The 23,179-nt window shown below is 43.5% G+C and overlaps 2 protein-coding genes across 17 annotated transcripts in view; one reads left to right on the top strand and one right to left on the bottom strand.

The window, feature by feature from the left end:
- The window catches only part of KCND3 (potassium voltage-gated channel subfamily D member 3), a 117,523-nt gene that overhangs the window by 71,333 nt on the left and 23,011 nt on the right, over positions 1 to 23,179 (top strand). For all 7 annotated transcript variants that reach the window (XM_066983089.1, XM_066983092.1, XM_066983091.1 and 4 more), the window contains one exon: positions 17,731 to 17,893. In XM_066983089.1, coding sequence (XP_066839190.1) covers positions 17,731 to 17,893 — 163 coding nt within the window. The remainder of the gene's footprint in view (positions 1 to 17,730; positions 17,894 to 23,179) is intronic.
- The window catches only part of LOC136786944 (uncharacterized), a 197,222-nt gene that overhangs the window by 158,291 nt on the left and 15,752 nt on the right, over positions 1 to 23,179 (bottom strand). The window lies entirely within an intron of this gene.

Raw genomic sequence — 23,179 nt, 5'->3', positions numbered from 1 at the left:
GCTGCTGGAGCAGAGACCAAACACAGAGCCCAGGGAGAAAGACTGAAAAGACTGAAGTCCCGCTAGGATGAAAACAAAAGCTCTGCAGATTCCAGAATTATGGTTTATTTTCCATGCGGTGATAGGGTCTGTGGCAGTCCACAGTGAAAAATGCAAAACTTTTCACAAATGCAAAACAGTTTCACTCAGTTTTATACCCAAATTCACTACTTATTAGGCTTATTATAGCCACGTCTCCACTCAGCCACACTTGTACAGCTGTATTGTAATTGCACAGCTTCAGCTGCATCGCTTTTCAGTTTCCTTCACTGGATTTAAAGGAATACTAAAATCCACATTTCCAGTTAAAGCTATTCAGTATTTGCATTCTGAATGATGTCAGTATCTCAGCACTTTGAGGAATGGTCTCTTCCATTCCTCTTGCCTGTCTTCCTCAGAAGAAACCAGAAGTCTGTACCCCAAAGAAATGCTCAAATGTGAGATATTTTTAGAACATATTTTTGACCAAGCACTGGACTGAAGAGGGCTGAAAGCTCACTGCTGCTGGTTTAGATTTGCAGGGCTTATCTGCTTGGTGAATACAAAAGGAGCAAAACATAGCTTAAAAATGTGCAGAAGTCAAAGGAAATCCGCGTACTGAATCCAGTCAGCTTAAAGGTCAGCCAGAGATTTTCCTAAATCAGGATGAATTAAAAATCCGGTTTGTTTCCCATGTATGTGAGATCTACACCAAAAAAAAAAAAAATCCGCACAACCAACCAAACAAAAAAACAACAAAGACACAAGCCCATGGCATGTCGTTTTCCCTACCTGATTCCTTGGCCAGTCTGTAAGAACTGTTTGTAACTTATGTCACTTTGCATGGCTGTTACAGCTGTCGTACTAATCTGCAGGGAAAAGGTACAGCAGCTTCATTGCCAGTCACAATATAAAATGTTGACAGACCCAAATGGCATGCTGCACTGCTTTTGCAGAACATACTGCGAGACATTTGAGTTCTGACATCTCTCCTTTTTCTATGGGAGAGACGAGAATAAAAATGCATGCTGCAGATCTGTGCTCCTGGTTGTTTGTTTTAAGGCTTTTATGTTTTGTTTTGGCTTGTTTGTGTATTCCAAAATCACCTTGGGAAATGAGCCTGCTGCGTAACACTCCCATAGATAAATTCAAATAATGTTATCTGCGATGGTTTGTACCTGGAGGAAGGACGGTGAATCAGTAATTGCAAAAAGAATGAATTCATAGTCAAGTGTTTTTATGAAGGCATCAACTCGGATTCAATATTCAGTGTCATATCTACAGGGAAAAGCTCAACTTTTAGGGGGTGCATCTGTAGCAACAAGAAGAAGATATCACAAGTAGCAAATACAAAAATGCAAGCTTTTCTCTGGGCATCTTCCTGTAAGATCTTACAGAAAATAGAAACAGAGGAAAATATGATGAGGCTGACACTACCTCTACTAATCTAGAAAGGAAAGGAAAGAGAATTCTTCACAGGAGACATGGGAATGAAGTAACAGACGATGGTTTAAATCTCAGATTGTGCAAATAATGGAGAAAAATCTTCTAAGACAAAGGAAATTAGAAAATAATATTTACTGACATGGAAGCTGTGAATTTACCAACTCTGCAAGTAGTGATGGGAAGGACTAGACAGAGGATTTAGATTTAGTCCTAAATTTAGGTCTAGACAAAATATTTACTGGTGGAAACCATAAAATAGTAATTTCACTGTGTAGCGTTGATGCCAGAAAACAGACCAGACGACCCAGTCTTTTGTTTTTCCTGAAATACTCATGAATGTGCATAAAAATGTGGCTGGTCAAATGCATAAAATGTGAGTAAAAGACTCAGAGTATCTACAGAGACAAGAACCATCCTTCAGCTCAGTCCCAAGATGCAGACCACAAATGACTTATTCTTATAATCTGTTTCTATTCATGCAATACTTGAACACTCTTAGTGAGACAAAGCAGGGTTTGATTTTGGTGATTGTCCCTTTGTGTGCTAATTACTTTTATTAGCAAGTTAATTTTCATTGCTAGCCTTCTGCTTTCTCATCTGGGAGAAAAATGTTTATAAGGCCAGAAGTTCAAAATCAACTTTCTGAGCATTACTAGAGAAGGAGAATATTGTGCACGCTGGATAAGCTGGCAGCAAATACATTACAGCCCAATTCTGAAGACCAAAGCTAAAGCAAGTAAGAGAATTCGAGCTATGCATGCACACATCCCCACAGCCCGTCTTTGGGGCTGCTGTGGGGCAGCGCGCTTTGCTCGGTTCCAGCACTTCCGGGGCTGGGAGACCCGACCCTCTTCTCCAGTCTGATGCGACGTTCAGAGCACCAACTGGTGCGGCTGGCTTCTCAAACTGTACAACAGGGAACGTTATACTTTGGCAAACTGCCTACCTGATCTCTGGAGGAGTGAAAAAGGAGAAAACAAGTTTTGACTAGTAACATTTAAGGTGACACTATCAATCACTGGCAAACTTGGACAACTCCAGTTAATTTTTGCTTGGAATGATAAAATACTCCACTGGTGAAGAAAATAACAGGAAGCTGCAAGCAGGGCTATTTTTCTTGTTGTTTTTTTTTTCTATTTAGAAGAAAAAATCATATTATATCTGCAGCATTTTTAATCAAATACAGACAAAGCAAATTGAAGCATCCACAAGTAAGCCTATGCTTTCAATTGGCTGTTGTTGCTTTCACCTAAAGTTTATAGTTTGGATTTTTTTTTCCTAACAAATCTGAAACATTTCAAGAGAAATTGGTATTTGTGAGCATGGTCCTTTAGTCTGTCTTTGAAGAAAGAGGAGTCTGAAATAGAACAGAATTATTCAACCAGCTCTAGACTAAGAACACTTCCCTGGAGGCGTAGATCTGGCAGCATGTAGGTGAATTTGATTTCTTACTCAGAAAAATTATCTGTGTGTTATTAATATTAACACATGCTTAGAGGAACAAATGTATAAGATATTCTAAAATGCAGCTGAAGATGGATCCTACAGCCTGAACTCCTGGTACTCCAAGCACAGATGGCCAACCCACGAGGGACAGAGAAAAGGAAAGGTGTCAGAGAGACGGGCTGGGACTTCCAGGGCACCACTCAGACCAGCGCTCACGGCTGCTGGCCATCAGTGGAAGGTCGCTGCATTTCCTCACACCACATTTCTGCACTGGGAGAGGACACGGGGGTGCCTGTGTGTGTGTGCCCGTATCACACAGGCAACAACAAGCGAAGCGCACACCTGCCAGGTTAGCTTTGTACTGCCGCCCATCTCATCGACAGCCACGCCGGTGACCAAAAGTCAAACTGGTTCCTGCTGCAGCTGTAGGCTGAGCCATGAGCTTCTCTGGAACCCCCAGCGGACGTATGCACACGTACGTGGCACGCAGTGCTGGAAGAGTAAACCCCGGTCTGTAAGATACGACTCTGTAAGACTCTCCCTACCCACAAGACTTGCAGTCACCAAGAGTAAATCTTTCAGGCAGCCTAAAAGTCTGTCGTGCCTCCATGGTGGCTGTTCTCAAAGGAAACAGAAAAAAGCGAGGCATCCTTCAGAACAGGTTCACAGCTTTGGTCTTCCCTTTGAAAAAAAAAAATACGTAATAAAGATTCTCTCTCTGATTCGTCTGTCATGCACCAACAGACTAAATTTTGTATTGTGGTATGGCATTTAAAGCTCACCGATTTTCTTTTAATAAGACACTAATTTGCTCAAGATAAAAGACTGGCTGGCATAGAAAAAGCTTTTTGTTTTTACTGTCTTTTGTGACAAACTTTTGCTATCCTGTGCTAAGCAGGTTCACAGAAGGGCACCCATATTTCTTGGGGTTTTATTACTTATTTTTATTTTCTGCTACACAGAGTCACAAAATGAGGGGAAAATATGTCAAGGCTTCCAAAGAATCAAAATTTATTCATAGAAAAGAAAGCAGAAGGAACACAGTCACGAGCAAGGAACACTGAAGTCATCTAGCTTGTAATAAAGTCTATAGCTAACTAGCCACAGGTGCTCTTTACATCCCAGGAGCAAATGAGAGTGTGATTGATAGGGATGGCATAATGGTTCTGCAACCATAACACAGTCTTTCTGGAGTACAGGTTTGCACCTGCTCAAAGACTAGGCATTAATATTTATTTAAACAAGACCATTAAAAAGAGTGGAGGGGTGGAGAAAAAATCATTAAGTATCTACACCAAGGTAGAACAAAACACGCCCACGCCAGAAGAGTCTTCTGCAATGCAGAGGCAACACCCCAGCTCTGGTTAGCAGAGCTAGGTGCGGGTTCTGGGTGCGATCTCCCAGCTTTTCGTGGTATGTAATGTTCAGGCTGTGCCTCTGCTGCTGAGTAAACCTCTTCCTGCTGGCTAGGTTGCATGCCACAGTCTAAAATCTGAGTGGATTTCAGAGCCAAATGTAGTATGTGGTCAGATTTACTAGATTATTTAGTTGTGTCAAGAGGCAAATAGCATTCGGCCTGCACCAGTGCTTCAGTGATCCCTCTTAGGAGCCCAATTAACTTTGTAGATCTAACCCTAAGTCAGTTCTAATTTTGCTTACAAGTCAGCTGAGCCTATGGATAAGAACATACCCACCAGCAGTCAGGCAATCCAAGTCCAAGGGGACATACTCAAGCACTGTGTTTGCTACGCGTGGAAGCACTGAAATGCATTTCTACAAGTCCTCGGTTCCTCCCCGTTCTGCTTTGCCTAGAGGTGAAGTCCAAGACAAGTGCACTCTGCCCACCTTTCCTCCCAGTTCTCAGCAGCCGAGGCCTGGTACTCTGAAGGGCCCGGACACCCGGGCTGCCTTCCCGCCCTGTTTTACAACATCTCTAGTATTATTTGTGATTTTACTGAAGGGTCATAGAAAAAAAAAGGGTCATAAAAAAAAAAAAACATCTTTTCAAATCTCTCTGATCACGGTAATATCCTGTACACACTAAGTCATCCTTCAAGGACCAGTTTCACACTCGCATCTCCTGACTGCTTTTCAGCCCATTATTACAAGGATCTGCCCCTTAGGTCTCCAGCCTGCAGTGGAGTCGTTTCTGCTGAACTGACAAGTACTCTCTGCAGCACAGCCACTTTGATGCTCCTGTAATTCTTCCTGTCACTGAGAAGTCTTGCACTTACAATGCATATGTGATCCAAATACATTTTTAATTCCTTTCGTATGTCACCAGCTGATGACAAATGCAGTATTATTAGAGCAATGCCGTTTGGAACGGATAGATGTGTGTGTTTAGATAACCAGCCCATGCACAGCATTTTACATCTGCAGGAAATAGAAACGTTGGTGAGATTCATCTAGAACCAAGGGGAATTTGTATGAAGCTATCCATAGGCTAGAATTAACTGAATTTCTGATACCACTATTTAAAAAAATATGTATTTGTTGAATTGTGCTTATTAGGCGGTCTGTATTTTATAGATACAGATAACTGGATGTGTAGAAAAGTTACAGCTCGGGTTTTTTTAGACATGAAATATACTTTTCACTTGCGGCACGTCTCTCATTCCGATAAACCTGACACACTTTATACACTTCACTATTTGATCATAATTGCTAGACTGTTGAAATAGAACTTTTGATCGAGACGGGTAACTCTGTGCAAATTTACAGTATTATAGCTATTCTTAAATATAAAATATTTCAAGCTATTATTTAAAAAGGAGCTTAGGTGCTTAAATATAATTAAAGGAATCAAATTTCTAAGGAGATAATCAAAATTAAAACAGCTTTACTCTTTCAAAAAAAGTCAAAAAGAACTGTGAGAAACAGTTCAATTATGCATCTGTCTGCTATTTTACGCAGTATAAATCCAGCAGCTACCTCCACGTGGAAGCAAAATTTCAAATACCGTAGCAAGAAAAGCACTGCACAAAGAGAGCTGCTCCAGATCAGGAGTATTCACCACCTTTTTTACAGCAAGGGTGACTGAGGGCTGACAGAGCTTGCCCGCAGAGGCTGTGGAGCCTCCACCCATGGAGGCAGTAAAAATCCAACTTGCACAACCCGGAGCAACCTGCTGCAGGAGCCCCCGTCTGTATGTACATGTACGTACAGTGTGTCTTCTGACCAGCACAGCGATGCCTGTGATATGCAACACTCCACTACAACGCACTCCTTTTCCTTCTGCTCACTTCTGAGCTCCTTTGAAACTACCTCCAGTTCCAAGTTCAACTTTTCCAGAATCTGAGGCTTTCAAAAAGCTAATTCTTAAAAAGCTAATTAATTCCCCATAGGCTTTTTTTTTTCCCTTCCCTTTTGACTCGGTAAATATTTCTGAGATTGCTTTTTGTATAATCAGTGTTAGCAGCTCATTAAAATGCACAGTATGTGTATCATTTGGAATGTGACATGGCTCAGCATGGATGCTCAAGCTGCTTAAAAAGACAGAGAAGAAACAGATGAGGATAAAGTGAAAGCAAAAACCCAACATTTCTTATAAGTTGACACCACAGCTAAGAATTTAAGACAGAGCGGGGAGCCCTCAGCCCTGCTAGTAGGGGAAAAGTCTAATTGCTCAGTGCACCGCTCTCTCCAGCCTGCATGTTTTCCAGAGAGATTTCTTTTACAGGGGTCTTTAAGGTGCTAAAAAAATAATTGACTCTACTATCAGGTAATTGTATAAGGTTTTCACTCTGAATAATATGAGGATCCATCTTGAATTAATAATGAATGAAGTAATTTAAAAGGCCCTTAAGTTTATACAGCCAGAAATAAATAATACCTCAATATGGGACATTTTATCTTCCATGAAAACAAACAAATGCTTTTGTAAAAGTGTGTGTTATTGAGAAGCACTGAGTCGCTAACGTGCCGGGTGCCAGATGATGGTCAGCTAGGCAATTATACTCAGGACTTTTGATACAAGAAGATACTCGGTCTCCTCAAATTTCCTGAGTATCGCTTATGTTTGATGGCTGTAGAAAACAGAAAGGTTAGAAATATTGCTTTGGGTCACAATAAGAAAACCCAAGACAAAGGGCGCATTCAGTAGTGGGTGGCTGCAAAGCTGTCGTTCCACTTTATTTAATTGGCCTTAATTCAGTTAGTGTGCTCTCTCTGTTGGATAAAATACACCCTCATTTGTTTGTGGACAAATTATAAATGATTGACATCGTAGTGAAATAACAACAATGCTCAATTGTAAGCTAATTAGTGAACGTGCGTGCAGTACCGCCTTGCAGTGTGCTGTAAGCACAAGCTGGTCGGCACAGCACCTCTGAGCATCGGGGCTGGCACCGCAGCCGTCCCCTCGCCTGCACGCGCAGGAGCAGCAGCAGAGCTGAGGTTAATTGAAATAAAATTAATAAATAAATAAAAAGATCAAAGCAAGGTGCCTCATCACAGCCTCGTACGCCTGCAGCAGCCGTATGGTTTAAGGGCCAAAGGGAACCTGTGGTGGCGATTCTTATTACTGGATTTAAGTCTGAGTGCCCACGTTAGATTTTAAATTAAATTAAATTAAATATTGACCAAGGAAGAACTTGCTGTCAGTTTCAGGGTGAAAAGCCTGAATTACCAAGGAAACAGGAATCTGTGAAAGTAACATCATACTTTCACCTTCAGGAAAAAAACCCTACGATCTGAAGATACACAGCAAGGGGTGGACTTTTTGTCAGAAGGAATCGAATGGATTTATTTTTGTTCATGTACGACAAAAACTCCCACTGATACAGCAAAGCAGTGAGCTTTTCCTCGACCGATAATAGTGAGTTGAAGGGCTAAACAGCCACTTGCTGTGAACATGTATGAGTTCTTCTCTTGACCCAGGGACTTCTAGACTACCCATGGCAGCAAAACAACTCAGCACCACCAGCAGAGCCGTCCTGCTCTGGCAGCCCCCGGCTGGCAAGAGCTGGGAGGGCGCTGGGACGTCTGCTCTGAAAAATCACCGCGCAGATAAAACCTTTGGTGGTGCCTGTTGTCTTCTCAATACATTTCAAATCCAAATTAACTCTGGCAAACGGAGAAAGATTTGTCTAACAAAAAAGGCTGGAAGTTCAGCAGGCTAACCAAAAAAATGGAAGAAAAAAATCGAAGAGCTTTTTCTGATGCATCTATCAGTACTGAAACTGAGATTTGAGGATCAAAAACTTAGATGACAGCTTAGCTGGTTGGTGATGCATGAGGAGAAAGAAAACTGAGTTCACTTTTTGCTAGATACATCAGCTTTGTGAGAACTAGAAAGAATAAAGCTTCCCCTGAAGAGCTGAATGAATATACATTACAGATGGTACAGTGTGGAGGTTAAGACTGGAGGTATTTTCTGAAAAGTTAAATTCAGTTTTTCTTATATTGATTCTACATTGAAGTCAATTCCTCTTTTTCTCTAAATAATTGTTAAATCAACAGTTTAAGTTTTCCTTCTCATGGAAAAATTAGTTAGTGCTTTATTAGATGGTCATGTAGAAACATGAGATACCACAAAAAAGAAAACATCTATTTTTCTTTAATGAGATTTAATGACGGTGTAAATTGCTATTTCTGTTAAGCAGTAGACAATTACCCTGCATGATTTCTGAGTTGTACAGATCAATGGGATGGTTCAGACTTCACTCCCTACTTTTGCTACCTGCTACTGTGACAATGACAGCCGAAGACCAAGGCAGATGCTCCACATCAATGTTAAGGGAGGGTACACAGGAGGTCTCTGACACTATCTCTAAAAACACATTTGCTGGCAGAGCTGTAACGCAAGCAAATCTCAATTTAGAGAAATGTAATTCCTAGCAGTAGGATGGGGGGAAAGGGCGAGGAGTAATGACGGTATGTTAGCTTGGGTTTGCAAAACATAAAGAACAAATTAATCTCAGTAACATTTAAAAAAATATATGAACAAGTACATTGCAATCTTTTCCTTGAACAGGAATTAGGTACGTGCTTAATACAAAGCAAGGGCTGAAGCAATGTGCTGAGCTGGGACCACTGTGTTAAAGGGAACAGGTTCCCCATTTGTTCTGAATAAGCCCCGCTGGCTACAAGGAGGAAAGATTTCCAAGTGTTGGCGCACACCCAGAAGTGATGAAGAGCAAAGAAATCTCTGCCTGGCAGCCTCAGGTGTGGTGCGAGTCACAGTCTGCAGAGGCGGTGAAGTCACAGAACTCGAGTCAGGTGGATGACAGAATTAGTGTGGAAAGGATTATTCGTGTGGAAGGTATTAACAGAGGATATGCAGAGCAGCTCTCCTCTCTGCGGCTGATGCAGACGAAGCCGCTTGTGCCCCCCTGCAGCAAGGAGCCCCGGGTAGGACTCGCCCGTCTCCGGCAGCAGCACAGCTGCAGAGCTGCTGGGCTTCTTTCCTAAGTCCCTTTCTCAGAGGTCTCTAACAGTGGTTCCTCCCCTGCTCCTTTTAATGAATGGTAATAGAGAACTCTTGATTAGAAGCCTTTCATCATTTTAGGACTAGGGGCTTTAGCTTTCTGACCTACTTTCCTTGCCAATGAAATTCCATTTTTAGCTTCAACTCAAGGTCTGAATGTTACCCAAATTCAGACCATCTGTTTTAACAGCCTACAGGCTGAGAAGTTGATCCAAGCCAGAAAGAATAAATGGAACCAGCGTGTGCATATATTGAGTATTCTCAACCCTCAGTGTATTAAATAACTTACTCGGTTTATTCCTGAGTCTACATAAACATTCCCGTTTCTTTAGGCAGCCACTGCTGCTGTTGTAAGGAACATTTACGCTACCAGTTGCTATCAGAGACCTTCCCAGTTAGGTCACCTTTCTTGTGCAAGGACAGGAACGAGCAAGCTACAGTTGCCCCCAAGTCAGCCTGATCCCTTCATATGGCTTTGAGGAGGTTTGGTATGGGCTGCCCAGGAGAATTCCTCCCTGAGCAAGTCATGAGGGAAAACCTGCCTTCCTTTCTGACGCTCACGGGTAGAGAAGCAGCAGAACTTGCATCTCCTCAGAGCAATCATGTCTCATCCTGGGTGATGTAAGAGCATGGTCTTGGTATGGACGCAAACGAAGCTGAGCAGTCCTTTCTGGACTCTCTGGCAAGTTCCCCACAGTTACCTTGAAACAGTGAGTTCCTACAGAACAACTTTTTGCACTGTAAAGAAATCCTTCTCTGTTTTAAATACTCTGTCCTCCCATTTCATTGCACGTTCACTTCTGTTAGAATCAGAAAAGAGCCTAACACAGCATCAGACCTTCCTCGGTGCTTTTATTACAAAAAAATCATTAAAAAATGTGAACTTATAGACCAGAACAAAACAATCAGCATTACCTCAACCCCTCCTACTAGGTAACTGCTGACCACAACTTTCCAAAAAATCCCAATGGCTCTAAGCACTGAAGTTAATAAGCATCCATTGCTAGCACTGATGCACATTCACAGAACTCATCCCCTCGCAGCTCGGCTGTTGGTTGTAATTCCAGCAGAATATCTAGGGAGGAGGAGAGCATCCATGTAGACATTAAGAAATAAAACGTACTAGGGAAAAAGAAAATACTGGTACAAAACCAAGCCAAATATTGCAGAAGTTGAATACCCAGCTGGGGAGCTGCCCACCTCAAAACAAGGCAGAAAATAAGGATATTTAATGTAAAAGAAACCTAGCATGAAATAAGCTCTGTACTTCCCTAGACACAGCTGATTTGCCGTTCAAGTCTGTCATTTGACAGCCTGTTTATAGATTTGCTTGCTTCAAAGCCGTTGTGGATCTGTTTACTGCACGCTCTTTCAGGAGGCACAAGTCTCGTGTCAGGTTCCTCAGGCACTCACCGGCGCATTGCGTTCTTTCTAGGTTTACAGTATTTGAAAAGCTGACATAATGTTCCAAACTACCCTTATTGACACCCAGTCTGTGTCCACAAAACACTTTTAAAAAACTTCTATATTTTCAAAATATCATGGCAGCATTAACTAATCAGTCCTCACTATACATGTCTGGGACAGCTCTGAAAATATCTTGATCCCCGTTACGGACATGGAAAAATCAGACAGAAAGCGGACCTGTGTTTTCTGAGGCCACAAAACAAGCCGAAGACAAAGTAAGCTTTGAGACTCAAGGAGCGCTCCATCACTGCTCCTGTATCTCATTTCTGCATTCAATCCCTTACACGATGTCACTGCCTGTGCAGCTTCACACCTCCCCTCCCACTTTTCCAGAATACCTGAATTGAATAAATCATATGTGGAAGTTAGTAGGCCTCTATTGGAAAAGGCAACAGCATCTTTGCATACCTGGAGGTGTAACTATGTGGCAGGATAAAACCCAAGCTGTTAGCTGTGCTCCGAGAGCTATGGTTTTTTGAGGGGCTAAGTCCAGCAAGACATATGAGGAAGAGTGAATCAAACCCTAAAGAAAAGATCTATCACAAGCCCCTGTAGTGTAGCTTTTAAATCCCTGCTCATTTGTCACGTGCAAAACCAAGAAAGGAATGAGTAATATTTGCCTTTGTTTTCATTGTATCATTGGAAGTGACATGATCATTATTTCACTGGGGGTTCAAAGAGGCATTAGCATGATTACGTTGGACTTGCACCTATTAAATGGAGGGACATCAGCTCCTCTGAGCTGCCAAATGCAGCATACACAGCCTTGCAATGCAACGGAAACATTCTAGCTGAATTTTAGACGTTTTTTCCCCCTTTCTGCAAATAAGAACAGTGCATAGTGATTTACTTACAGTATAGAAAAGGATCTCTTGCACCTGGAAAACTACATGCTAATTCCATACTTTATTCTCTTATGCAAGAGGCTTTCAAAATTGTATTCCGCTGTACACTACGTAACGTTATTGTTCTGTCCTTACCGTCCTAAATGCAGAAGCTTAAGGGCTGGAGGGAAACCTTCCTCTGATTCTACTGTGCTGGGCAAAAGGTCAAAGAGCAAGAAACTCTCAAAGAGCTGTTAAGGCCAGTATTAGGCAGAAATACTAAATCATTTGAAGGAGCGCTGTTTCCATTCTTCATGAGGTATTGCAGCTTTCACAGGCTGTGTGTGAAAACCACAAGGTTTTGTACCACTAGGCTGGAAATGTTCCTTGGCTGCTTCGACACAGCAACCAGAAAAAGCACAGCTCTCTTTCGATCATTTGAGACCACCTGAATCCAGGAGCCAGGTGTCCTCATGTCCTCATGCTGGCTCTGTGACCCCACCACATCACCTGGGCACACAGAGCGTGCAGCAGTGCTCCCGGGGTGTGCCCTGAGCCAGCCCTGGGGGAGAGGAGGGTGCTGGACCTGGTGCCCTGCTTACTCTCTGTGGCCTCGCTCTGCCCCAAGACAGGTCTTTTACTAAGATGAAAGGTGCTGGGATACAGGCTTCTCAGTCAGCAACTGCAGTCTTACGTCCTCTGCATCCAGAGAAACCAGCGGAAACAATAACTGCACAATAACAGAATTTTATGAACATTAAGCTCCTCCCCAGGTGCATGCTTTATACCCACACTGCCTGAAAAGCTGGCAAATAAAACAGGCTGCTGGAAAAGAGCATCCTCTGCAAAGTTCTTTCACCGTCCCCACAGAGCCGTTACTGCTGTAGCACCTTCTGATGTCCCTGTACTAAACAATCTTCCAGCTTTTTGACAATTCCCTGTTTGTAGGGCTGTGAACGCTGCACAGAGAAAGGATCATCAGAGATGCTGCTGGGAGTCTATTTTTAGAGTGAGTCATTTGATGAGCTGTTCAGCACCTTATTTATTGCTGTCTCCAGCTGGAGGAGCTAAGCAGTGTCCAGACACCTCTACTGCTAAAACCAGAACTCAGAAGCAGTGACCTCTATTTTCTGTACTGACAGAGAGAAAAACAACAGCACATTAAGTTGTCAAGGCTAATAGCTACTAATTAAGGTGAATGACATATGACCCCTTTTATATCCAAAGAACAAAGAAGGTCCAATACAAATAAATAAGTTTTTTCCAGTCTATAGAATGACCATTTAAATGTAATTTCCCAATGCTTTGTTTAAAGCTTTACTCGCGCTTTACATGATGCGTACAGTGGGTAAGAGCCTCAGTGGTTGCAGAGCTTCCTTGGAAGGAAATGTGGCTTTGAAGGGACACTGGGAAAAGAAAACAGGAGAAATAGAGAAAACAGGAGAAATAGCAGCCAGGTCATTTTAAGCATGGGATAAATGTGTAGAAAGTGCAGAATCACACTCAGTGCACAGAGCACTAGGGGTACCACGACAGCGAGGGCAGCCCCTCCTAAAGGTCCCACACCTTCACGCACCCCAGCTGGGGCAGCTCCCCTAGTGCAGGCAGCAAGCAGAACAACAAATCCAGCAACTGAAAACTGGTCAAATCTGTTGCCATCTAACTGGATTCCTGGCAAAATAAATAGGAAATATGTTTATCTCTAGGCATGTTCCACATCTAATCTAGCCAATTCTCAGCATTTATCCCTGGACATGCCTGGAGCCACGTGCAGGCTGTTTACTCCAGCTCTCTGTACAACCACCTTGCATTAGTATAATTTGCAACAGAGCGGTACGTAGTGGCACTGCTGGGTGTTGGGGACCTTCAGAATGTGGGGCAGTTTGGGCTCTCAGGAACTTGGTGCCTCATGTAACCAAGCGGGCGAGGAGTAAGTAACCGAGTGCCATTTCATCAAGGGGGAGCTAAGGTCCAGAAAGCTGAAATGAATTCCTAAAGGTCACATGAAAATGTACTGAATTTGCAGCCCCTGTTGTTTGCATTACAGGCTCTAACATCGTGTTAGGTCCTCTGAATGTTAATCATTTCCTAAGTCTTTTATCTTCTTACTGCCCTAATGAGCTTATTGATGAATTACTTAAAATGCACCTTCTGTAGCAGAAATTTTTTAGGTGACAAGTTGCCTTGTACCAAACAAATTAATAGGCAAGTTGGGTTCTCTCATTCCATTTAAAAAAAGTTGGTTTTAAAATGCTCAATTAGTACTAACTGAAATACAATATTTGAGATTATTTGGCACTGTATCTGCTATAAATATGCCACGTGGCCATTAGCACTTGTGGCACCATTCAGGACAAAAATAAATTGTCACCCCAGCAATTAACACTGCAGTAGCCACATATGTTGATACAGGAGTAGAACAATCGCAACTTTTTGGTCTATAGGTGCTTGGTCACGTGCCTGGTGACAGGATGAGGGGGAATGGGCTAAAGTTGTGCCAGGGGAGGTTTAGGTTGGATGTTAGGAAGAACTTCTTTATCACAGTCGCCATCCCTGGAAGACGTTTAGATGTAGCTTGTTAGTGTTAGGGCTGAGGTTGGACTAGATGATCCTCTTCCAACCTAGACGATTCTGTGATTCTGTGATTTATAGGTTCAGTCCGAACCCCATCACAGTCAAAGAAAGGCCTCCCCTTCAGGGCAGGGGGATCTAGATTATGCTGTAGGCACTGGCACACACACGTCCCCTTCCTTGAAGTCGAACTGTAAATTTTGGCTTGAGCAGACACTGTCTGGATTGAAGTAGTAACTCGCTCAAAGGGAGCATGGAGCTCAGGTGACTGAAGTTCCTTAACAAGGGATGTATTAAGCAAAAAACAGAGAGCAAGCTGCCCTGTGAAGTCACTTCATTCTGTCCTTTGTTCCTCTGCCGCCAGCCAGGCCCCATGGCAGTGGTGGGTTCGTGTGGCCGCTGGTCTCAGGACTGTTCACAAGGCACCGCTCTTCCAGCGTCAACATTTGCACAGCACAAGGACAAAGCGTCCTCCTCCAGTCCGAGTGCATCGTACCGTGTTTTTCTTTCACTGCTGTAATTACCTCACTAGCATTCACTCTATGCATGCACTTAACTCCTGCTGAACATGAAAAGATTCATCGAGAATGAGACAAAGCCCAGGGTTGCTGCCCCAGCCTCCCCGAACCGCTGTGCCTGGAGCCCGTGCTCCTTCCATGGCTAAAATGCAATTCAGGTCTGAACATTGCCACAGTTTTGTATTCCTCCCTGTTCTTCTTGCTCATAGTAAGAAATCCAGGAGGCAGGGATACACGGAACAATTTGTCCTGTAGCTGTCACAGTAATGCCCATGCTCTGCACTGACCCACGCACCCCAGGGGCACTGAATGGGGCACACACCTGGAGGTAACCCCAAACCTTAAAAGTCTGAATGGATTTTTCTTTTTAAGAATAGGTCATCTAAAAATGGCCTAAGTTCCACCAAAGCATAGCTGGATTTTACTCTGATCACAAAGCCACGACACTTCCAAGTATCACTGACACTTGCACTGCAGGTCAGTAGCCCAGGAAAGGCAGAGAGCACGGCTGCAAACGCATGCCATGCAGCCCCCAGTGCCCAACCCAGCACATCCTCTCCACAGGTAATTCTGCAGTAGATCCAGAGGAGTCAGTGTCAGAGAGGAGAAATTCTAGGTCTCGTTCCTGCACAGCCTACTCCAGCCAGTGCAAAGTTTCTCATCACTGTCTCTTTCCTACCGGTTTTGCAAATAAAGTCCTGCACCTCCCCAGAAAAATCATTCTCCACACTCCAAGATCCTTTCTGATGGCGTTTTAAAGCAACTTCTCTGAAGTCCCAAGTAACGGGGTAACTCTCAGTCTCTGTGTAAGAACAAAACTCAACAAGGCAGACCGAGAGGCAGACACTTATTATTATACTTCCTGCAAATGCACAGAAGGGCTTTCTCTCGGTACTCCAGGTCACTGAGATCATGTTTGAGGCATATGATTAATTGTCAGCCCTATCGTGTTAAGGGGCAGTAGGAAAAAAAGTGAGAAAGATTTTTTTTAGAACAGTGTTAAATGAGGCAGAAGACCTTGTCACTTAGCAAGAGCTTTTAAACAATCTTTGCATAAAGCAGCAGCAGCTAGGAAGTTAACAGACGTAAATAGCATGGCATCGATTCGCGGCACTCCGAGCGGCGTGAGTGCAGGTGAGCGCAGGAGAAGGATTCTGCTTGGAATAATTAAGCATTAGCTAGTGATGTCTGAAAAATAAAACCTCAGCTATAAATCATTTTACTTTTCAGTTTTTGCTCCATCAAACACCAGAATACCCCCAAAGAAAAGCATGGAAATCCCAAATACCATCTGATAGCAACCAGAAGCCTTCCAGATCTCAAGCACCCTGAAACAAGGGACATCTTCCTCAGGCCCAGACTTCAGCATCATTTTCCTGTCCCCTACAAAATTTCAGCGGGCTGCAGTGCCTAGGTCCTCCCTTCCACTCCTGGCTGTGACCAGATCAGACGAACCTGCTTGTAGTGGGATTTTGCCTGACCTTCTGAGCCACAAAGATGCTCTGGGAATTCCTGGACTCCAGTGGCTTGCACACAGCCAATTTGGTGCCAACCCTTAAAAAAAAAAAAAAAAAAAAAAAAAAAAACAAAAAAAAACACAGACACACACACACAGAAACAAACAAAAACCTGTTATTTGGCCACTTGCTTTTCCCTTTCCTCCAGCTGAAAATCACTTCTCTGAATTCTGATGTTAATATACACTTGCACACAAGCATGCAATAACTGGCTCCCTGAAACAATGCCTGGAAATTCAGTCGGCGGCTGCGCTAATCGTGCTCCTACCATACTCTGAGGGCATTAGCTACAAACGAGCTCTTTGTTACACAATCAGAACGCAGTGCAATCCACCTCCAGCTTTCTGGATGAGTTTTTATTTGCCTATCAACCATGTGCAGAAGAAAGCATTGAAGCCACTTCAAGAGGGTAAACAGCAGGGGAGAACAAGCCTCCTGTGGAGGTTTCCTCTGCATCTGCTGAACGCAGGGCAGCAACATTTGCACTGCCAGCATCTGCTGCCCGACTGGGTATCAGAGGCTGTGCTGCGAGATGGGAGAGCTGTCAGCGACAGCACAGTCGGTTAGAATTAAGAGGTCCCATCACCTGGCATAAAACACGGGGATTGTGTCAGGCCAAACTGTAAATCAAAATTCAAAATCCCAACTACCTTCACTGTAACACAGCATTAGGGAACAAGTGCCACACTCGTTCCTATTGCACTGCCGAGTGGCCATAAGCACATCGGTTGCCTTTACAGAAGGAAATGTTAAAGCTTAAGTATAAAACTGCTACAAAAAGCTTTTGCAATTTGCAGAGTAAAAACACAGACAGCAAAAAAGCACTCAGAGCAGTGATTTATCATGTGCAACCTAAAGAACCTAAGCCAGCATGATCTCCCATCTGCAGAAAATGGATTATTTCATCTCCGATTCTGCCGGTATTATTTAACGTACAAATTATAATAGTTAATGAAAAGATTGCTGGGTCAGCCTCAGTGCAGAAGTTTGTCTTAACATTTTTCAGCTGGACTCATTCCTGAGAATTCATTCATTACTGAATGCAGACTTTAATGCACCCTGTATTTCTGAATGCATAGATGGCAAGGAAACTGCCGCGTTTTTAAACACGAGTGTAAGTCGGTCCTCATTTGCACCTCGATACAAGGGAATGAAAACACGTGAACTGGTCACAAGCAGACAAACTTTGTTAGAGCTCAGTGACATAGAGAGGTAGGTGCTGAATGAGTGAGGGCATGAATTTAACGTGCTGAGCGACTGCCTGGGCTGGCACAGGCATTCTGCAGCCAGGGCACCCTTCTTTGGTGTAGTTTAATCCATTGCCAGAACGTGGTGTAAATCCACAGGACTTGTTGGTTGTATGGCAGGTTTTTGTTTTATTGTCTGACCTGGACACTCACGCTGCTGCTCGCTCAGAGAACCTGAAAAGGTTTTTGGTGCCACCGCACTTGTCTGAAGGAGGGGCTTCCCCTTTTTTGTTCTTTCCCCTCTAGTTATGGTGACATGGTGCCCAAGACAATTGCCGGGAAGATATTTGGCTCCATTTGCTCCCTGAGCGGGGTGCTGGTCATTGCTCTGCCCGTTCCGGTCATTGTCTCCAACTTCAGCCGAATTTACCACCAGAACCAGCGGGCCGACAAGCGGAGAGCGCAGAAGGTAAGCCGAAACCCACGCCCAAGCACAAGCTCACCCATTGCACACGCTGAGTACTGGACGTGCTACACGTCATAGGGCCATAAAGGTTGGTTTATAGACCAAGATATCTGGTGCAAGCATCCCCCTCCCACAAATATCACCCACTAAACCATGAAAAATAAATTATCACCACCCAAACAGGGACTTGAACCCTGGACCCTCATTGTCAGAAGCAATGGGGCTTTTATTGCTCACTCTGTCACACACATGAGAAATAAATACGTACACATACAGAGGCACCCTAAGTGCCCCCTAAAGGGAGCTGTTGGTCTTTCTGTCTGTCTGGTTCCTGCTGCCTCTCTGCCCTGGAGTTTTGAAGACACACATCCAGAAACATGTAGTTATCAGCTACACATAGCCCTCAGCGCAGCAGACTAACATAGACAAAACACTGGGAATACGAAAAAACAAGCAAACAAAAGCCCAACAACCTGGAAATGCTAGGGGATTACCGGATATTCCAAAATCTGTTTTTACCAGTATAAACCTACTGGTTTACTCAGAAAGTATAACAGATCATTATAACTCCATTTCAGCCTGCTAAATTACAACAAAACCAGAATCAGGTTTTTACAACAACTGTAAACTAAAGGTTTGGTTTATTTCTCCCAATGGAATTCTGTCTGCCAGAAATTCAAGACTCAGGGGATCTGCTGGCGAATAGTAGTAGAAAGATGTGCCATTTCTGCTGCGGGCAAGCATCTGGGTCCTGCCTACTTCTCGCATCTCAGGGAGCTGACAGCAGAGAGCTGAGATGCAAGACCTACAAAACCACAACATCTGGCAGGCAAAGCACATAAGCAGAGTAACAGAGAGGCAGAATCACGCAGGAATGAATTACAGGCTCCGTAAATCGTTGCTGGGATTTACATTTATATCTGCATTAGGTTTGGCATTATCATTTAGAAGAGGAAGAAATCCAAACTCCAGATGAGGGCAAAGCCACGTTGTGGGGTGTGTTTGGAAGCTTCCATGTTTGCCACGAGTCCTTTCTGTTGATGACCACCAGATGATCCATCATACTGTCCGCTTTCTCTCATGCACAGAGAAATGCTCTGTGAATTTGTAAAGCCGCTTCCTGGGTCGCAGCTTCTGTGCTTCCAGTCTCCAGCTGCGTCAGCCTTCTACCTTTCAGCAGCACTTACATCCACTTTAAATTAAATAAAATCTCTTCTACTGAACAGCGTGAACGCAGACAGCACCTTTTATCGGGATGTTGGCTGCAGAAATGTAATCTGGCAGGTAACGAACAGGATGGCATTACAAGCATTATAACAATCTTTTACTACTTCAGTGTTAATAGCTAATTTAGCTTTGGATCACTGGAAGACAGGTGGACTCTCCATTCCGTCTGTGTTTAATAGTATAAATCCAGAACCTCAGAGAACAACACAACCAGCAACAAAACCTTAGCCAGTTAACAACTGATTTCTTAGTACGGTGAACTTACAGGTCAATGCAGTAACTTCTAAGCAACTATAAGGACAAATACTCCTCAGCAGTTAGCTACACATTTTGCATTTTCAAACATACATATATATATATATTTATATATATAAAAGAAAAACAAATTCCCCTATGTTTTATCTTTCTCAAGAAATTGTAGAGCTTAGTGATATGGTTTAGCGGAGGACTTGTTAGTGTTAGGTCAGAGGTTGGACTAGGTGATCTTGGAGGTCTCTTCCAACCTAGATGATTATGTGAACAGAAAAGCAACCCCAATTGCTCCCATTCAAAACACTTAAATATTGCCTAAAAGAAGTGTTTCTAAACAGAAATATGCACATAGAAGTCTGTTAAGGGGCCAGTACACAATAGCCTAGTTATGTAAGTGAAGACTAAGAGAAAGCACTTGTTCTACTGAAACAGTACGTAAATATGCTGAGAGACAGAACTTGCTTTACAGTACAGCCCAGGCAGATAAACAGGCAAGACGAATAACCAAACAGGACTTGTGCGTAGCCACAGATGACAACACAAAGAAGCTCCAGAACTGACTCCAGATCAGTGCTTTTGGATGAGGCTATCCCGGCCAGGCAGCGTACCGAAGATTTTTGTTCTGATTCACTTTTTCCTTTATTGTTGGACTGCGATCCACTTGGCGGCAAGGAAGCGTGCCACCACCACCTTTGATGCCAATATGATTGACTGCAGCTTTTATAAGGTCTGCTGTATTGACACAGTGTATGATTTCTCCCCATTTGAATTTCTAATTCCCTTGATATTGGATGAATTTCTGGGCTAAGAAAGTTTTCTCAAGTCAAAAGTGTGAGTAATTTTCACATGATCATCGCTGCATGAATACTAAGGAGAGCAAGAGAGACAGAAGCGCACTGATGACAGTGATGGTGTGATGTCTCTCTGGAGATGGTCAGGATGGGCACAGAGAGAATCTGTGTTGGTAACAGACTTGATCCAGCATCACTCTCCAGAGGACTCAATTTCTTCTTCAGAAATAAGAAAATTTTAGTAATAGAGTTCTGTTCCCATCTAATTAAAGATACAAAGACATTTACGTGGCTTTTTCGAGAAGGTTGGAGAAAGCTCTTTGCACCTTCTCAGCCCTTGAATACGCCCACCAACAGCATCTCTTTGTGAGCAGAGTTAGGAGACACTGCTTTGAAGAAATAACACAGACATCTTCCCTAAGTTTCTAGGGTGCCAAATAAATTCTCTCTCTTTTAGTTGAGGAGTAAATAATTTTAGGGTGTTATGATAAATGATTTAGACCTTCAATTTCTTCCAAGAATTGTACCTGTTACAGTATCAAGTACATTTGAAGAGTAGGTTACCAATCAGGTTTATTATTTTGTTCACAACTCATACTGAGGAAAAGGCATTTAAATAGCATGAATAAAATACGGGGGGGTTGTTACCCACCAGCACCTATTCTTCTACTAACTGAGGAAAAATGTTCCTAAAAGAAAGAAAGGGAGGGGGAAAAAGGGGAGAACAACAAGGAAAGAAAAAAGAAAAAAACAACCACCACTGGTGCTTTAATCACCTCAGAGATAAATTATTCCTTGCCAAACCTGCACTGCAAGAGAATTAATTACAAGAAGATCTGGTAATCTTAATTTATTGTGCTGCGTCATCAAATTTTGTCCTCTGGCACGCAGCAAGGACCAGGTCACTCTGAATGGAAGATGAATTGATCGTTTCTGACACGGCTCATTTTGGCAAAATTGTTTTTTGGTTGCCTCCCCCCCCCCCCAAAGACTTTTTTCTTTTTTGACTGATGTGCTAAGAATAGACCTTCCTGACATTGAAACGATGCTGTTCTTTACTGAATGTCACAGTCTCTGGGTTTAAAGTAGAACTTGACACTTAAAAGGCTTGACAATTGAATGACTTCGTAATTCACGTATTGCTGGAGTCCCTCTTGCCGTGCTCAGCTTGCAGTTCAGTTGCAACGTGAAGAAGCAGACAAGTATCGGAGCTGGCTTGAGCACAGCTCCCACTTTGCAGCCCCAGGAAGGAGCAGCAGAGGCAGCGAGGAGCAGCTGCTGAACATGCTGCTCCTTTGACAGCAAAACAGTTCATTGTTTACAAGTTAGCCACTGTGAATACGACCCCAAGCCACAATGCTATTCCCACCTGAGCGGGGTAGTAGAGAAATGCACGGCTGAGACACCGCCGGATAATGCAATAGATATGGCCTTAGAGCTTGGTGCAGCCAGGTCCCAGAAGAGCACGTTGCTCTCCAATGGTTTACTGGAATGATCTGGAATCTCTCAGGGAAGAACCGACCACCCAAGTTTAGGACAGGAAAGGTCCACCCAGGACAAAATGATTTCGCATGGCAGCTATCACATAAAACTGCAACATAGGCTATCATGGAGTAGATGGCACAGCCTAGGTGGAGCAGAGAAGCAGATGCATTGCCAGGTGGGTGAATTAAAGCATTCAATCACAGAGCCAGTAACAGCAGGAGACAGCAACAAAGTGGGGAGGGAGAAGCCACATCTTCTCAGATGGAAGTTGCCGAGAGGAAATAGACGGAGGAAGGTTATTCCAGACCGCAAGAACTGCTCGCGAGGTGGTTGCACACAGGCAGCTGTGACTGCAGGCGGACAAAGAGGTAACTATGGAGATGCTGAAAAGGGGCTTAAGCCAAAAGGAAGAGTAAGGACGCAAATATCTTTCTGATTGTTCCATAAGAGGCACGCTAGAAACAGCCTGTTCCAGACCCAGCCGTCACTCCCAGAGGCATGGAAAACAGGACTGCAGTCAGTGGAGCTGCTGTAGAGGGAAGATGGTGACGAAGAGAATGCTTAATGCTAGATTTATGTCATCATCTTACCCATGAGAAAGGCGGCCCACACACCTGTCAATAACAAGGCCATTATAATAATTGATTTTCTACAGAGCAGGGGAGTCAGCTTTGAAATGTTCTGTTTTTCAGCTGACACCCTAAATTTTGGAGGTGGGTTAGTGAACTTCAAAGCGTGGAACAGAACGGCCAGAAAAAGTGACTCGAGCAGAGCTGAGCTGAGCTGTCTAAGGAGAGCTCAGCGACAGAACATGACTCAGTTCCCAGCAGGGGACGGGGTTGGGAACTTGAGGAGAGAGAGAAACAATAAGGTTAAAACTGGAGCTGGCTGACATTTAAAAAACATGTTTTTTTCAACCACAATGAATCTGGGGGGAATGTGTTTTTGTTGTTGTTGATTGTTAACAGTTTCTGACAGGGAGAAAAGATTTTTTTTTTTATTTCTTTTTTTTTTTTTTTAGGAGAAACTTCATTTTTTCTGGGGTAGGTACCTCTTCCTCCTCTTTGTCCTGTTTGCCACATTCCCTAATACAATTCAGGGAAAAGACACCAACCAACCAACCAGGGATCCTTCCTCTTCTCCTTCATACCACCCACGAAAGCAAGTGGCATCCTCCACCAGTTCAGCTAGTTCAAAGTACCTGGCTCCAAAATTACATCAGGCTACCAGATGTCTGTAATCCATCCTCTGAAAAGAAAAACTGAAATCAGTGAGGTAGTTTACAGGCCCAGCCTCCAAAGCAAGCCCTGAATACCTAGCCTGTTGGGGACAGTGGCCGGATGCCCGGCTGAAATAACTTCCGCAGGCATCCCCAACCCTCCCCACATTTGTTTCAGGCTTTGAGGCCATTTCTCATCACGTCCCAGTCCTGACCAGGCAGTGCCTGTGGTGTGTAAGAACCCGACAGATCCCCCCGGGGGGCTCCCTGGCCACCCCAGGAACATGGTGCCTCCCCTCCCCACCTGCTGCAAGG

The sequence above is a fragment of the Anser cygnoides genome, chromosome 25 (genome assembly GCF_040182565.1).
Source record: "Anser cygnoides isolate HZ-2024a breed goose chromosome 25, Taihu_goose_T2T_genome, whole genome shotgun sequence".
Lineage (NCBI taxonomy): Eukaryota > Metazoa > Chordata > Aves > Anseriformes > Anatidae > Anser > Anser cygnoides.
The sequence above is the reverse complement of the archived record's forward strand: the minus strand, read 5'-3'. Positions and strand labels throughout refer to the sequence as shown.